This window comes from Acipenser ruthenus, chromosome 20 (genome assembly GCF_902713425.1).
Source record: "Acipenser ruthenus chromosome 20, fAciRut3.2 maternal haplotype, whole genome shotgun sequence".
NCBI lineage: Eukaryota > Metazoa > Chordata > Actinopteri > Acipenseriformes > Acipenseridae > Acipenser > Acipenser ruthenus.
Window position 1 is genome coordinate 25,523,177 of NC_081208.1, and position 17,913 is coordinate 25,541,089.

General features: G+C 38.3%; 1 protein-coding gene and 1 long non-coding RNA gene across 6 annotated transcripts in view; one reads left to right on the top strand and one right to left on the bottom strand.

Annotated features, from left to right (window-relative positions):
- Positions 1-665: 665 nt before the first annotated feature.
- LOC131698914 (uncharacterized) lies at positions 666-2,071 on the bottom strand. The gene is made up of 3 exons (XR_009307921.1): positions 1,857-2,071; positions 1,610-1,774; positions 666-1,282 (listed from the first exon to the last, which is right to left on the bottom strand). It is a non-coding gene; the product is annotated as an uncharacterized LOC131698914 (long non-coding RNA).
- A 1,908-nt stretch (positions 2,072-3,979) lies between these two features.
- Positions 3,980-17,913, top strand: part of LOC117425025 (piezo-type mechanosensitive ion channel component 1-like) — a 61,690-nt gene continuing 47,756 nt past the window's right edge. For 2 of the 5 annotated variants that reach the window (XM_058993738.1, XM_058993736.1), the window contains exon 1: positions 4,436-5,191. In XM_058993738.1, coding sequence (XP_058849721.1) covers positions 5,128-5,191 — 64 coding nt within the window. In that variant the 5' untranslated portion in view covers positions 4,436-5,127. Of the gene's footprint in view, positions 3,999-4,434; positions 5,192-17,913 lie in introns of those variants that run through there. The other 3 variants (XM_058993735.1, XM_058993734.1, XM_058993737.1) reach the window with 3 other exon arrangements.

Genomic DNA, 17,913 nt, shown 5'->3' on the forward strand with positions numbered 1-17,913 from the left:
CAACTGAACCATGCTATGTAATAGGAGCCTGCAGTAATATGCTATCGGTTTATATACCATGAAGGAGAAGCAAGGGAACAGAAATTAGAACGCATTGTCCAAAGAATCAGGACGTTTCCTGACTTTTCATCCAAAGGAATTTTATTCACGTAAGAAACATATTGTGGGGAAAAACTTGCAGTTTTTTTTTTTTTTTGTTTAGTCATATAGGCTTAATTTTATTTTTTTTTTTCAAAAAACACAAAACACAACCTAAAATAACTATTGTGAACATAATTATTTTGACAACACACAATCCACAAATAAGTAATCAAAACAATACCTGTTAACAATAAATATCACACACAAATAACACAATCAAATTACATATTCAACATCTACAATAAATATAAAACTAGCCTTCTAATCAATACGTTATTTCTATTTAAAGAATAACCCTGGATATTACTTTTAAGCAGTCTCTGGGTTCTACTGTATTTCTAAATTACTAAAATAATACATAGTTCTTGTTTTGCCAAAATTGGACAATATATATATATATATATATATATATATATATATATATATATATATATATATTAAGTTCATGGAAAGATGTATTCTAAGATACCATCTCTACTAATTACAAATATTTTCTATAAAGTGGACTATGATGGATCCGTACATTTCCATAAAAAAAACACTAGCTCTTTTTGCCAAAAGAATTACTGGGCATTGTAATCTGGGACCGTAATAATTGTAAGTGAGTTTCTAATTTGAGTATACAATCTGGATTCACCACCCTGTAAATTAAACTGTTGAAGGATCTAAATACCATCCTAGTATTTTCCCCCAAATAGATTATCTCTCGGATTCCTTTATCTTTCCAATGTTCATTGATAAAGGATGTCCCCAAATTAACAAAGAGCCATATAATTGTTATTGTAGCAGTTGTATGAAAGATTTGATGAGTCACAGTGTACAAGTAACAAGCTCAGGTAAGTCATTAAAACAGAGTAAAACCTGGAATGGATCAAACTGCAATGCAATGGGAGTCTTATTTCCATCCCTGTAGAATACTACTTGAAGCCCCCAGCTCACCTGCAGTCACGAGGGAGCGGTAGCTGGCAATGACTCGGCTGCAGGCAGTTTCCACGAGGAGAGACGGCTTCTTCTCAGCCACAAAGACAGTGCGGAGGATCCGCCCAAAATCCGGCAGCCGTGACATCATCAGCAGGCGGTGCTCCTGCTGCGGGTTTCGGGTGATCAGGGCCTTCAGCTTCTGGGCCTCCTTCGCTCGGATCTGCAGGAAGAGGAGCATCAGCACTGCAAGGGCTGCCAGAGCAGCGAGTTTACCTCCATATAAACTTCCCCATTCCCACTGTCCCTGAACCCACTCCCTTTGAACAGCGCACGCGTTTGAAAGCATTAGGGTATGTTTGGAGGTTTCTGACAGGAACTATTGGTCTCTATAAGCAAATGCCATGTATTTCCAGCACCCTTTTACCCCTCAAGTTTCCAGGACATGATGCAAGACCAGCACCAGCACCTCCTACAGAGGGCATAATATTTTCTCCTTCTATACGAGTAAAGAAGGAGAAAGCCTTCTCGAAAGTGTCGTTTTGCTTACCCTGTCGAGCAGGGACTAAGAGACCCCTTTGAGGGCACTGGAAGCAGCTGGTGTGGGTTCTGGAGTGGGAGGGGCAGCCTGGGGGGGCTTCGCAGGAGATTCCTTCCGCTCTTCCCTGCCCCTCTCAGACATCTTGAGAGCCATGTTAGCCAAGGCCTTCTCCATCTGTCAACAAGAGGTTGAAAACAGCTTGACAAATGAAGTCTTGACATTCAGCAGACTAAGAAATCTAGCAAAAGTTAAATACTTTAATAGCCTGGAGATCGCAGGTTTGCCGAACGAGTTTGCCCTATTCTGTGAATCTTGGTCCTTGGCCCCCAGCTCCCATGCTAGTTTCAGTCGAGCTGTCAGCTCTGCAGGAGCTGGGGTGGAGGCTGCGGGAAGGGGGTGGGCGGCTCGCTGTCTCTGCTCCTGGATCTTCTGGAGATGGGCCTTCAGCGATGCCAGATCCTCCCTGGAGACGGTCTGAGGGGACAAAAGCAATCATTCAGCCAACAATGCTGCACTATAGGGGTTTCCACAGCTAGTGCAACAACCTGAGACAGATTCTCTCACAACATTGTACAAAAATGTTGTTTTTCAGGAGTATATAAACCCATTGTATTGTAATGGATTAGTAAAGAACATATTTCCATGGTGGTGTACATTTTTAAAAGCATAGAAATTTAAAAACGCCCAAAAAAGTTTTTGCATAATTAAAAAATTTTGGTCACTTATAAATAAAGATGCTAAAATGCCGTTATCATTTATAATATCCCAATGTAACTCATTATAATAAGGGCATGTATACATATTTGTCTCACAGTTTCCTGCTGTGTAAGATGGTTTTTTTTTAAAGCATTTTACAGCACTGGAAAATCACCCTGTATTGCACAAATCACATATCTGTGGTTATCCCGCGATTACCCCGAAAACATAAGTGGCAGTAAAATGCTACAGAAATTATAGTTGTGGTTTATCTCAGCGTAGTGTAGGTTTATCATCAAGGCTTTAGTAATCAGGCTTCAAAAGGGTGGAGGGAAAGGTTGGGCATTTGTTGCTGAAACTACCTTTGAGGAATGTTAACGAACAGGATTGCTTTTTCAAAAAATACTGTGCAGAGAAGACTTTGGCGTCCGGTGTGTACCATACCTCATTTGTTGGTCTGGCATAAACTTTTATTTACAAAGTGTATACAGCACAAGACCCTGCTCTGGACTGAACACTAAACGATGCGAGGAAATGGATGCAAAGAAGGAAAAGGTCACTTAAACTGAGCAAAGTTGCACATGTGAGCCTACACGATTCAATCAACATGGAAGAATGTGGCAATAGACAAGTTGATACCAGCTAAATATACACTCTGGTAGTTCCATTACAGATGAAACAACTTTCATTTTCGGTCTTCAATAGTCAGAATTCCCATCTTATAGAGCTTTGTGCTGTTGGTCGAACCATTGGTTTTTATTTCTGCTACATGTAACTGTGTAAGAGATTCCGATAGGCTGGCCTGGTTGTCAGTTATCTCAAAATGCATACTTTGGACACCACATTGCATGCCAACGGGTACCTATTTGTAGTTCTCATGTATGACATACTTGTGAAAAACAGTATAGATGAAGCATAGTACAGTACACAGCGGTAATGTGTTACAAAAATTATATATATATATATATATATATATATATATATATATATATATATATATACACACACACACACACACACACATTATACACACTAAAGAAATTATATATCTTGTGGGGTAAACAACAAGTGATTCTCTCCGTGAATATAATTATGATACTTCACTGTATATATACTTTAATAACTATATCTGTATCACAGCTGCATTGCAAAAACATATTTTTGCATACGCATTTAGACAGTTGCCAATAAACAGTATACGTGTTGATAAAAATCAAAGCAATGTTTGTTTCTTTGTTATACCAGAAGATGTCGCTGTTGTCCCCATATTCCAAAGCGGCTATCGTGAATAGGACAGGTTGTGGGTTGACAGCATTGCAGTGCAAGCAAGGAAAGAAAAGAAAGGCAGGCTGTCGGGTGCAGACTGGCATATCAACAGCCTGCCAACTTTAAACATGATTTCAAGCGCCTTGAAGCGTGTAGGAAGGGTGTCTGTGAAAGTTTGAAGAAAGACACAGAGAAGTGAAATGGCGATTGGAGCTTTTAATATCCACAGATGGGTCCAGTCTTGTTCGGGCTATACGGGTGGTTTATTTAACGGATTGCAGGAATGGTGTTTAGTTTTGTGTATGGGACAGAACTGGATGGGTTAAATCAAAGCAACGAGAAACACTACGCTGTCGAAAACTGGAAATGCGTGCTAAACTAGGGTGTCATATTACCAGCAAGAAAAAACACGTTTTGGGGTTAACAGATGGTTGAGGTAAGAACACGCGCAACTTGGCAATTGCGAAATAAATACTGTTAAAAAAAAAAATGAAACGATATTTTAACTATATAACAAAATAAGTAAGTCAAATACGTCATGCACAAAAAATAAAATAAATAAATAAATGGTTATTTTACAGCGCAAATAGTATGTGTCCAGGTTCGACATTAGTCTGTTGTCTTTTTAATTATGTGTTTAAATTAGCTAAACATGACCTACTTATACAGTACAGCAGTATTTGAGCTACAGCCTAGGCTAGTACATTTTCTTTATTTGCACTGTCAGAGTCATTGCTGCCTAATGGCAATTTTTCATGATTTGTTTTCTTAAAGTTTCGTTTTGTACTTTGTCTGAATTCGTATCCGGACGCATGACTTAGTACATTACACTATCTATCACAGTGACATTTGATGATGCTATGTCAAATAGCTCATGAACTCTATCATAATAAATCTAATAAATCCATAAATCGGACAACTGCCCCTCCTACTAAACAATCTGGGATGGATTTGGTAGAATGAAACACAAAGAGGTGGGCGCTCCCATTCAATGTGGGTGTAGTTTGCGCGCATGAAAGTTGCAGTCAAAGTTTAGAGAAGAAAGAGGTAAGCGCTTCCAGTAATGAACGAGCGAACATTCTGCTGGGTTTAAAGTTGTTACAGACGAGGAACTTGGCAGAAAAACGTGGAATGTCCAGAAACCGAAGGTGCTCCTGTGAAACCAGAAAGACAGAAAATAAACTCTGCTTACTACACACTTGCATGTGATCCAGTTCTCCCATTAAAATAAAGCTGCTTTGGGGCTCCGACTACCTGGGCTTCTGCCGTATAAGGAAAGTTAATACACTCTGTTTTGGGGAATAGTTGGACGGAGGTGGTGCATTTTTTGGAAAGCGTTAAGAAGAATACAATTAACACGTAGAGGAAATGTCATTGGGATTTATAAAGGACGTACGGGACATGCCTATACATGAGAACTGAACACCACATTTAACACATTTTAACTGCACGTTTTGAAATGGTATAAGTGTAATCTGTTTAAAAAAATCTGTAATGAGCTTCATTGATTCTTTCATTGGGGTTCGCGTGAAGTTCTGGAGTAATCGGCTGATTGGAACGTGCTAATGGAACCCCAGGTGCTTTGTGGATTGTGCTACTGGCTCCTATTGCCGCTCTGTCTGCTAGCGGGTAAGTTAAGTCACCCGTGTGTTGAAACTCCGACTAGTGCGAAATAAAAGGCGTCCTGCAATGCTGACATTACAATACAACTGGGCACATCTAGGATGTGCAGTATAATAATGGTTCGAATTGGGTCTGGAGGGGTTCTCATTTTGTGTTCATTTTAATGCCGGATTGTGCAGTGCTTGCCATGCAGTGCTCAGTGTTATTAAAGCGTTTTAAGATCATGTTGGATTGAAAGGCGCTATATAGAGTGGTCAGTGCTTTCTATAAATAGTGAACACGTTTATCATTTAATTGCCAATATGACAAATGCCTGCAGGCACCATTCCCAATTGTATTTGCAATATAGATGTTAATTGATATCTTTCTGATCATTCGGGCAGTAAATACATGTATTCTTAATTGCTTTTAGTTTGAATCTTTTTTTTTACTTTATTTTTTAATTAACTTTTTTTTTTAATTCAATACCTTACTTATGGACTGGTTTATAACTCCTTACCACAATATTAGTGTCAACGATATGTCAGATGTCTGTAGGCCTACATAAGGCACTATTTTTCCTTGTGGTGTAATCGAAGAAGCTACTTGCATCGCTTCTGTGCAGAATAGCATTTCTCCATGTTAACACAACTATGAATCGGTCTAAACTTCTCATGGTTTTGTCAGTAATAACTGTTAAAGATTAGGTTAGGATTGGGAGTTGGGTTTCTTGGTTTCCTGTACTAGCTGTTCATAATGAAATGTGTTAAAATCAGTGGTGTAAATCAGTAAAATCATACAATATTTGCATCGCTCCGGTGTGTATATACAGTATGTGGTCCATTTTAAAAATAAACACATCTAATGGATTTTTTAAAGTGTTATAAACAGTTTCAACGAAATCTGAAGAAATCTGCAAGCAACGGTTTTGTTGAGTTGCGCATTTAAGTATAGTGTTTTTTTTGTCATAAAAAACAATGTTAGCAATTCTTATAATGTAATTATTACTTTGATAAAAGTCAAATTAACTTGATGCACTGGTAAACCTTTAAAAGTACAATAGCATACCGTATATATTTTTTCATCTTTATTTTTATTTTATCATATGTTTCTTCTTTAAATCAACAATGCAAGCAATGCAATATGTTTTTGTGTGTGTTAATTTTCCCATTCTATGTTCTTAATCACCATTTGTAACTGTTTCTGCGTTCGTGGCTTTTTGTTGTGTTATCTGTTCCTCCAGATTGGACTGAGGTTAATCACCCTGACGGTAGTCTGCCTTTGGAATGATAGCTCTGCGTTTGTGCTCTGCTGGCTTGTGAACGGCATAGCAAAATGTAAAAGGGAACAGAAAAAGGTCCAACTTGAAAAAAATATATAGTTGGGAAGGGGGGGGGGAATACATTTGGCTGTTTTATTGTTGCTGTGAACCCTCTTCCCCCTACCTTCCAATATTTTACACCAAAGCTTTTTACAAAGAGAAAGCAATGATGCAGAACTGGTGAAGTAAGCTTGACTTTTGTCCGCGTAGTTCACTGGTTGTTGTGAGCCGACAGAATTAGTAAGCAGTTCTTCCATAGTCACGTACAGCAGACTTCAGGCTGCGATTAAGGGTTGGGTGGCACTATGAGGAATTGATGCTGTGTGGTAATTAGATAGTGTTGCTAGCAAAGTCCTTGTCAGCACTACAGTGAATATTACAAATAGAGCTTGATTAGATCTAAACACTGCAACTGTTAAGATCATCAAAACTGGGCCTTGCCTTGCCTTACTTAACAATGTTAAGGTCTTTAACGTTGACATTTTCCAATACAAGTAGTGTAAGTTAATTATATAACCTAGAATCTATGACCATACTCCATAGTAATTCGTTTTCGTAGGTGCGCGGGACAAAGCGCTTTCTTGAGATTTTATGTCGTTGCAATGAATTGTGGGATTGGTAGATATAGTAATCAAGAGGAAAGGAGAGAGCAGAACATATTTTTAGGGCAGATAACAAGTGGTTTGCCTTTATAATTTAAAGCAGCAGTGTCACTCATGTTCAGTTTTAGAATTCGATTTCTCTATTTTATTCGTCATAATTGTTCTGTAGTTTTCAATGCTATAGAAATTTTAACATGGAGTTATAAGGAAAAAAAGTGGTTTAAATTTACTCCTAAAAAGTGACATGACCAATGTTTACTCAAGAATCTACCTTTCCTGTACCTTTTTGGTGCTGTCTCTGGAAACAGAGATTTTCTTTAGCAGTGATACAGTTTAGCTTCACAGACTAGATGGAAACAGGAAAACCTCAATGTCTAGTGAAGAAGGTGTGCATACCGTGGGCTGAGCTGCTATTCAGAGTGGAGTGTCTCACTCAAATTAAATGAGGTTGACCAGCATCATCAGATTCCATACTGAAACAAATGATTGCTTTCCCTGCGTTTTCACCGAACCGTTTACAATGGTTAATGGCATGGTAATTTCATGCAGGCTGTCAAGTTTTTTAGTGGGCTTTGTCTAGCTTCCTGTTTATGATTTACATTTAATGTGTTTTAAAAGCATTGTGTATTGCAATGATAAATATTGTAATTCTGCTTCTTCTCAAGACACTATTTCATTATAAAAGCCTTACCATTGTGTTTAGGTATTTGGAGGATGAATTATGGTTCTGCGTGTAATGTTGGACCAGTAGTCTATGGAACAGAACTGGCAGCCAGTTTAGTTTACTGTGCAGAGTGGAGCACAGGGGTTATTAAGCTTGAGTGACTGCTTTACAGATGTCTCTGCTTAATGGTATAAACATCAACTGTTTTCTGACAGGATGTGTGATAAATCACATACGCTTAGTCAAACTGGCACGTGAAATCGTGCTGTATACAGAAGCTGTAACAGTTGTCACATTCATTTCTCAAACGCTCAATTATAACGTCTCAAAGACTTGAACCCAAAGTTGTTGTTTTTTTCACTCGGTTAAACATATCAATTGCATATCAACATTAAAAAAATGCATATTACTATGGTAATGACGTGCTGCGTTATCCAGGGTGGGAATATGAGCCATTGCTTAGCAGTTAGAGCCATTCCAGGTGTTGCTATGTGTTTAGACACACTGTCACCCATTTTGAGACTGTTCCTCGTGAAACAGCACTAATAAGTCCTGTCTTGGGTACTGTAGTAGCAACCAGCAATCTAGTCTACCAGATCCACTGTATTGCCCATCCTGACTGAAACAGACCTGCCTCTGAGAAATGCTGTTTTTATATGTTACAAAAATTTTGTTTACTGATAATACAGAATACAAATCAGTGATGCCATTTTCTTAACAAACGAACACCTCATGTGAGAGACAGCTATATTCATCCAATAGGAAACATTGATAATATTACTACTATAGTATTGACAACCAATTAATATTGTGCGTCTATTGCAGTAATATTGTATCCTGATTTATCTAACTTGTGCTCAATTTATGATACATTTTACTGTGGTGGGAAGGCATATTGAATTCCCGGGACACCTTCCTCAAAACAGGGATGAACCACGGAAGACAGAGACAGGTGTCAACCCTAGAGACAGCCTATAAAGCTAAAGTTTGTGCTACATAAAGCAGCAACCCCCTTTTGTGCCAATTGCGTCTGTCTATAATCAGAACAGTTTTATATAAACATGTTTAACCTTTTCAGGTACTGTACTATTACACGATTATGAGGACCCTCCGTATGTGAAGGCTCTGGTTAATTTAAGTTTGTCCAGCCCCAGTAAGTGTAATCCTTTTTTAGTGTTGCACTAAAGTATTAATGCTTGGTTTGTATTACAAAATAAACAATTACTTCATGAGCCATAATGTGTGTAAGTACCTGAAGACAAGAGTGCTACTCTATGTGGTATACTGGTATACTTTAAGCTTACTGTAGTGTTGCTCCTGTTAATTGCAACTCCGGGGTGATTAGGGTCAGCAATTGGCAAGATAAGCAGAAATCTCTGTATTTACAGAAGCGGATGGAATTTTTGGTTATAAATTGTATTTTATGCCATTGATTGCAAATCTCCGGGCTGTATTTGTTTTAGCACTCAGGAACATTAGGTATGCCTGTGCTTCTCACAGCTCAGAGAAATTGCATCAATTTTCCATAAAAACAGGATGTGGTGGGTGAGCCTTCGCTCCTGATTTTCCATTAACAATAGAAAATAAATGATTTTCTTCTCTTTTTTTAACAGGATAATAGTTGTCCGTTCCAAACAGCCTCCTTGTATTGCTCTTTTAAAAGCCGGTTTTAGGGGTAATCAATTGCTATGGTGCTATTTGAGAACAAGAGGGAGACACATGAAAACAACACAAACCTATAAGCCTAACACTTCATGTACAACACGCTCTTGTAGACCACCTTCTTTGTGCTTGATTAGAAATCAATGATCAATATCCAATACAGTAAGGCTGTTATATGGATCCTGTGTACCTATTTTTAGAGCCAGTTAACTGTCAAATGAAATCGACATCTATAGACAAATGTATGTAAGCTGTCCTATCGCAAGGATGTATCCAATTCATTACTTGCATCTAAGTTGATAACATGAAATTAAATGAATGACTTTTCAATTGAAATGGCTTTATCTTTATTTCATAGAGGCTACACACACATGAATTTTCTTACTTTCTTTTTTTTTATTTGTGAAAAGATTACCTGTCTATTTATATCGGAAACCTATGAACAATAAAGAGCATGAAACTGACATGTTCTTATTTCCTTTGTCTAGGATTCTCAGAATGCAAACATGTAGAAAAAAAGAAAAAAAAAAAAAGTCTTGCCAACATGAAGGAACAGAACCACAAATTTGGTTTGGCGAGAGGGAACATACACTTGAACCAATAACCAGTCCTCTTGTGAACAGATGAAAGCATATATATATATATATATATATATATATATATATATATATATATATATATATATATATATATAATAATACTTACTAAACACTCTAAAGCTTAACGAGATTCACACTTGTCTGTCAGTATGCTGAGTTGCAATGTCAAAAACAGCCGTATAATTTGGCTAAAAAATGTTCACTTCATGCTCAAAATGAGTGCTGTTCACGACTCGACCATGTTTTTCCTGCATGACTGTCTCGGTGTAAAACGTCAACTTTTTGAAGAAAAAGAAAATTAGAGCACTGTGGCAGGGTAGGACAGAGCCCTGCACATAGTTAGTGAGGCAGGGCAAAGCCCTGCCTGTAAATAAATGTATTGTTTTTATGGTGTTATTATTTACAGGAAATGTATTGTTTATTTTCAAATGGGTGTATTATTATGATTTAAATGTATTATTTTCTGGATTGGATGTGGTCTGGCAGAGGCCATGGTAGCAGCTCGTCTCTGCCAGAAATCTCGTGAGAAGGCGTGGTCAGCACAGAATTCATTAACATAGTTGCTGTCGACCACACAGATATTAAAAACTTGTGCAGAATGTGACCATCTCCAGATTGATTAATTTATTACTAATCGAGATGGTCGCATGTATGGGAACCTGCAGCATTTGCTGATCGAGGTGGTGTTGTACAAAGAGGAGGTACGTGATAGCGCGGGGAAGAATTAAAACCAAAGTAAAAAAAAGTAAACAAATGGTACGCCTGCTGGAAAGCACCATCACGGTACTTGTTGGTATTTTGGTTTGTGTTGTGCAAATCTGTTTTTGTTTAAACTTTTATTTGGCTCTGTGAGCAGTGTTGTTTTTTTTTTGTTTTGTAAAAATACACGCGCTCCAGCACTTTTCACCCGCAAGTACCTGTCTGCCTCAAATTGTCATCCTGGCATACAACTGTTGTTTTCTTATATACTGAAATATGCCAGGAAAATGAAGATACAACCTCTCCATCACCTTCAGCAAAATGATTCCATATTGCTGCGTAGTTGTACAAATGGCAAATGCCAGTTTGTAATGTTTTGTAAACATCTCTTGTTGTGGTGAGATACAGTGGAAACTAAAATGAAATAATTAAAAATTATTAAAATCATTGCGCATCTAATGTTGCTTGAGCTTTGACTTTGACATCACGTCAGTCGCGTTCTACAAGAAAACACGTTTGTTAAAAAGCAGGATAATTTATTACAAAGCCTTGGTTCCAGACAGCAAAAGTGCTTTTGCCCAAATGAGTTTTCAATTTTTGGACGGCACAGCGACAGGTATAAAGATTCAGGATACTCTGGAGTACTCTGCGAGACGTTGCTCATGGAATTCTCGTCTCCGTTGTCACAATGAAGTAAAAGCCAGGGTGCTTTGACTCATATTTTGGAGTTTTATCAGCTTCCATTGAAGACCAAAGGAAAATTTTTAAAAAACAAAAAAAAACGATATTTTATTCTCCATAGCCATGGAGAAGAGTGTACACTTCAATTGACCCAGACTTCATGAATTTGATCCAGAGACATGTTGCGCAAACAAGTGTGTTACCTATACACTTGCTAATCAAGCTTGTATTAAAACATGGAATGGGTGAAACTACTATGCACTAGGAGTCTTCTTTCCATCCCTGCTGTTTGTACCCATTTACTGCTTGCAAATTTTCTTCCTGATAACACTAAGATACAAAAAGTCTCTCAATGTAAATTGATTTCTCTAGAGAATTATCAAGCAGCTTGGGTGGCCTGTGTGCTATGTACACTGTAGTGTTTACAGATATGTCTTCCGTCAAGACTGCAGTATTCCATAACTCAATATGTATCAATGTAAGTTGACATTATCTGGGCTATTTTCAACTGTGCTGTAATAAGTAGGGGTGTAACGATTCATTGTGTATCGATGTATTGATGCATCGTGATACTTTCTTTACTTGATATCGTATTGTGACGCTAGACCAAAAGAAGAATACATGTGTTTTGTAGTTGGTATGGATACATTCTCTCCCAAACATTGCATTTTTGTCAGGTATGTGGTTTTGCAGAGGAGAGCTTCAGGCTCCAACATTGTCAGTCACTCCCTGACATGAATTCATCACCAGACATCAGGAAAGTAATAATAATTACTCCTGTCTCCTCAAGCTCATTTCCTGTCCATCAGTACTTGGCAGGTGTTGCCACGGAAACCCAGCGATCCACAGGGGAAGGCTGTGCCATGTGTGTATTTCCCTGTTGGCCCGGATGAGTTATTCCCTCCATGGAAATGTTTTGTGGATTTCTGTGTGCTCTGACCTTGCTTATCACAAAAACCTGAAATGTGAAACCCAGCTATCAAAATAAAGCTGTCCTGTTATCTCTGCTTTCTCTGTCTCGCACACACATCGTTATAATGCATGTCCTGAATCAGAATATGTAACTACTTTCCAGGCCTTGGTTCAAACCTACTTTGGTATAACGGGGAGTGTTGTGTGATACGCTGCTGTTACAGATTCTGTCCTGTCCCCTGTCGGTGAGATGTGATGAGGTTAAAAGCTCTAAAACCATGAATGCAGACGAGCCCGGCTCTTCATGCATTGTAGATAAGATGCTCGCTTGCGGTTTGCACCTAGCCTGTGCCCTGCTACAGTCATAGCCTAAGCCTTTAATACCTTTAGACATTGCCTTAGTTGAGGCTTTACAGTACGTTTTAACTTGACATTTCTAAGCTGGTCCTTTTCATAATAATGCTTCAGATGTGTGTTTATTTTTTAAAATAAATTTATACACTTTCTATACACAGTGTGAAGCAGTAAATCTATGTGTGTTATGACAGTCCAGCGTTTTGAAAGACTTCCTTTTGATGAGGGGCATCTGACTGGAGAAGTGGACAGTTCTGAGGAGTGCACAATGGGTTTATAGCTGGAGATGCAGGAGTTGCTGAGAAGTGCGTGCTTGTCAGGACCTCCCACATTGCGTAATTAGTGATGTTGTTACTTGCAAACTCTGCCTTTCTCTGAAAATGCTCTGACTAAGAATCAAATCCCATTTTTACAGTACTGTAATGTCTGTAAGTCCTAGTAGTTTGTGTTTGTTTCACTGCTAAAAGCAATACCTGAGCTACACAACAAAGGGACACCATTTTTAGTTTTATCCCTATTTAAATAACTTAAAATAAAATCCACGTTTTATAATTTCATTGGTATACAGTTGTAATAAAACCCTTCATATCAAACCCATGACTTTCCAAACAAGTCTGTAATCGCTGGCCAGTCTCTCTGTCTGCTGGTTAATGTTGCTCAAATTCAAGAAGAAATGGTTAAACTATTACACTCCTCTTTATTTAAATCAGTACATCTAAATCGTTTCTAAGGCTTTTTTTAGTCAAGTATATTGAGAAGTTTTTACAGTCTGAAAGGGAGACTGCTTTTGTGTAGTAAAGAAAGTTAAGATAGGGCTGCATACTTCCAGGATATATAGGAAACACCTACAGTACGATACATATGTCCACACAATGGGTAGTGCTTACATTTTGACATCTAGAGAACTACTTGAATTCTAGTGAAACTTGGTCAGGACATTCTTTAACAGTGTAAATGAATCGGAGGACATACAGTATGGAAGGACCTTTCCTTTTGTATATCATACCTGCATCCAAACGTACATATATTGGGTGTAGGAGTGTGATATATGCTCCCATATATATAATAATCTAATATATAATCTAATAGGAGTTTATAGCAAGGGCATACTAGTATCTAGCCAAAGCCAAGAACTTCTACTGCGCAGCAGGCTGAGGTTTTGGTTGGCACTTGAAGTTGTAAAATGAGGCAAAATAATCTGTCCCTCTTTGCCAATTTATCACGCTGCTCTGCGGCTGTTTATCTGTGAATGTAAAAGATCCTCCCATGTGATGTGTGTGTCCATAAGCGTACTGATGATGTTGAGTGCACAGATCTTACACAATTACACATGAAAAGAGGGGATGTGCCAGTGAATGAAGTTATAGGGTTATTTTTTAACAGTAAACACTTTGTGGCAACCACAGGCATTGTTAAAACATATTGCACAAATCTGCTGGAAACTAGTGACATGAAAACTTGAACACTGGCACCTTTAATATGTTAAATAGTTGAGGCTTATAGTGGAAAATTATTGCTCAGAGGCAGTGGCACTGTATTAGCCATAGGGTGGCAAGTTGCAATCTAAGGGTTTGATAACAGCTTCTGGCATATATGCATATTTTGTTGTGGACTAGCTGTCTGACTGACAAGATGCATTCTAGAAAACTACATTTCAGTTTTTATTTAACTAAAGACTTCTCTATGGCATACCTGGTTAACATATTTCGGCCATTGGAAAGATGATGACTTGAATGTCTCCCACGTCGGTGAGGCCGGAGTGTTTGCACTCATATTCCCCATATCCCTGTCTCTAGTCCCAGTATGCAGATGGGGTATTTCTTTTCTTGCACAGCTGAAGTTGGGATCTGACTTCTGTTGCCTTGGAAGCAAGCCCTGTAAAGAAGCCAAGTCACATCTGTTAGGCCGTTTGGCACGATCCAGTGCATGGGAATTATTGCTGTCTCGCATTTATTGATGACACCTTTCAATGGGATCCACTTTTTTGTGTCTTGACACTAGACCAAAGGTGGAGCTGCAGAGCTCCAGAGTCTGGAGTGCAAGATAATTCCACTGGCTCACGATATGTATTTCAACTGTCTGGCACAGGGTGAGAAGATATTCATACAAAGTGAGGAAAACTGTGTACAAATACACGTGGCAAATTCTACCATGACAATACCAGATGTTGAAATTTGTTTTGGCTTCTGTATAAACTGACAATAAAAGAAAAAAAAAATAATCTGTTTTAATGTTCAGGTTAGATTTGCAGGGCATGAAACTCATACTAGCCCTGCACCCAGTCCTGGGTTTCAGAACTTCCTTCAATGAAGCATTTTATTTAAATGATCAGGAGCTCGGAGTTTGTTGTGCAGTAAACTGTACCTCCCTTATTGCTGCAGGAATAACTCTTCCGAGTAAACTTACACACTTGTGTGTGATTTATTCATGCTGTGATAAGTGTGATCTGTTCAGAGCAGATTTACCAGGGTCTGTGTGTTACATGATTCAAGTAACGCACAGAGATGCTTGACTGGAACACTGTGTGTGTCTGGTTTGCATAGAAAACATGCACGTGCTGGCCCTACAACACTGTAATAAACACTTTATTACACAGACAATTGTGCTCATAAATGACTACAGTTGACTTGCCAAGCCATCCAGTTTTATTGCTTGTTTATTTAATTGCTCTTGCTTAATTCGTTATGTCTGATCTCGATATATTATATTACATCTCAAGGGATTTTTTCCCCTTGTTAAATATTTTAATAAATACATACATATATATATATATATATATATATATATATATATATATATATATATATATATATATATTTTTATATATGTATTAAGCTTGTGAAAGAAGTTTCTTATTTTTGCACAAACAGCAGTTATGTAGCTCCTCAGCTCCACTTCATCTTTGGCTGCTGGCTCTATAAAATGAATATTTGCTGAATTAGGTCACTGCCGAGCCAGTTGTGTAGCTAACGATTCTTGCCGTTTTGGTTACGGGGTGCATGTTACTGCAAAAAGGATTCTTTATCGCTACACAAACACACACGTGCTAGTGCTGTCTTTAGTTTCAAAACTCTTGTCACGAGAGCTTTAATTAAATCATTGATTTATAACATCTTTATTTACATGCTGTGAACCTATTGGGGCATTTTATAGAATAGAAATTGTGCCCACTTAAATATACAGCATGTGTGTGAGTGGAATGTGCTGTATACACTGTGCTGAGTATATACCCACAGCAAGACTACGTCTCTGCTTTTCACAGTACATATATTTCACGCATTATTTTATGTTAAGTTGGTGTCATTTTTACTCAAAGTTCTGCATGCGTTATCTTTATAGTTTGTCTGTTATCATATATCTTTGACTGATTTAATTGCTACAGTTGCACCATTACCAAGCATTTGCGTGTTCTGTTGGGATCAGTGGACAGCTGTGCGGTCAACAAGTTAAAGCAAATTGCTACCAGTTTGGCTTCTTTCCAATGCTATTCAAACAGACTAATTGACCTAATTATCTAGATATGTTGTCCGCCTGCACCCCTGTCAGACACTGGTCTGTGAGCACCCACCTGCAGTTCAGCTTGAGCCCCAGGTCAAAATTCTTTAGATTCAAACTCAATTTGAAATGGATGGCATTCAGAATGCCAGCAAAGCAAAAAGAAGTTTGACAGATTACATTTTACAGTACAAACAGGTCTAATCGCCTTGAAAACTGTAGGTGTTAACATGGATTTGTGTGGTTTCCACTCCAGCTCTCCTGTATTTCAGAGATCTCTTGTAGCTCTCTGGATTAAGCACTTCCTGTACAGTGTGTGTTTGTGTGTGTGTGTGTGTCTCACTGTGAGTCACAAGGTGGTGATTTTACTCTTGGATTGTAGGATATTAGTCATATTTCTGCCTGCCTGCTGGTAGCTGCACCCTTGGGATAACAGGCCAGGCTTTATGTAGCGCAGGGGGTTAGAATACTTTCTTAAAGCTTTGTACTGTACCTCATAAAATGGAGCAGAGTTGTGACTTGGTTGTAATGTTTAGGAGCAGTTTGTTTTCACCTGTGAGATGCAACTTCTTGTTTTCTGGGATGCCCTGAGAAACGGAGGGGGAGGGAGGGACTTAGCCAGGTCAGCATTATGAACCTGGTTTGGAATTGTCCCCAGGGCTAACACTCCCCAGCTCTTTTGAGTATCATAGCATAGTAACCGTTTACAAAGTGGACAGGAGATCTGTTTCAAGAAATATTAAGCAGCGCATCATTTAAACTTTGTCATCCATCCAAGTTTTGATGTGTCATTTTAACAATTTGCAATAGTTTTGCGGAAACTATTCCGGGTTGATTTATGAAGGGTAGTTATAGACGTCAATTATTTATACCCCTGTGAAAATATTACTGTTTTTACATTAACTTGACGATGGAGCACTTTCTCAAGTGGTGGCCATGTTAGGCAGTGACTCCAGTAACATGTACAGGAGCTGTTCATGGCTCGACAGTGAATAACATTGGTGAGCAACTCCAGGGTGATAATGGGCTGGGTATGGCCACAACTAAGAAGTGATGACTGGCGTTTTGTATCCGTTCTCAGGAAAATTACATACCTCGCCTTCCTTTATGGGGTGCCATATTTAGTTATAGAAATTGGATACTAAATTAAAAAAATAAACTGCTCTTCCTGTCCATTTCAGGATATGTATTTTGGCTTTTTATTGTTTTGTTTTTTTTATAACCACAAAATCACACCCGTTAAAAGCAATGGGTTTTGGGTTGTTTCTGCAGCTTGCATCTATGTGAAGTTGGCTAGAAGTGAACAATCCCAGCACAGAGCTGTTGTAACAGCCAACAACATATAATTAACCATAACGGGAGTTTGGCCTAGGTTTGAAACCTCCACTGTAGCAGAATGAATCTTTAACACCGTTCTCAGGGCCACAGGAACCAGCTTGGGACTATTCATTTAAATTTTTCTTTACCATGATAAAACCACAATGATAAAAACAAAATCTAACCATCTCAGGGCATCTTTAAACTGTGTGGGCTCAGTACTCCACCTATGGGCTTCAGTGCCCAGTGCAATGCTAATATTTGATGGCATCATTAGAAAGCCTGGAAATAATGACCAAATCAGAAACACTAGAGAATCATACAAAACACACATAATAAGAAATTAAACAAAAGCAATATTGACTATAAGTTAAATGTAAATTATATCCATTGATCTTCTAAAAACATGTTAGCGAGTGAAGTGTTGCTGTACTTACATTTAT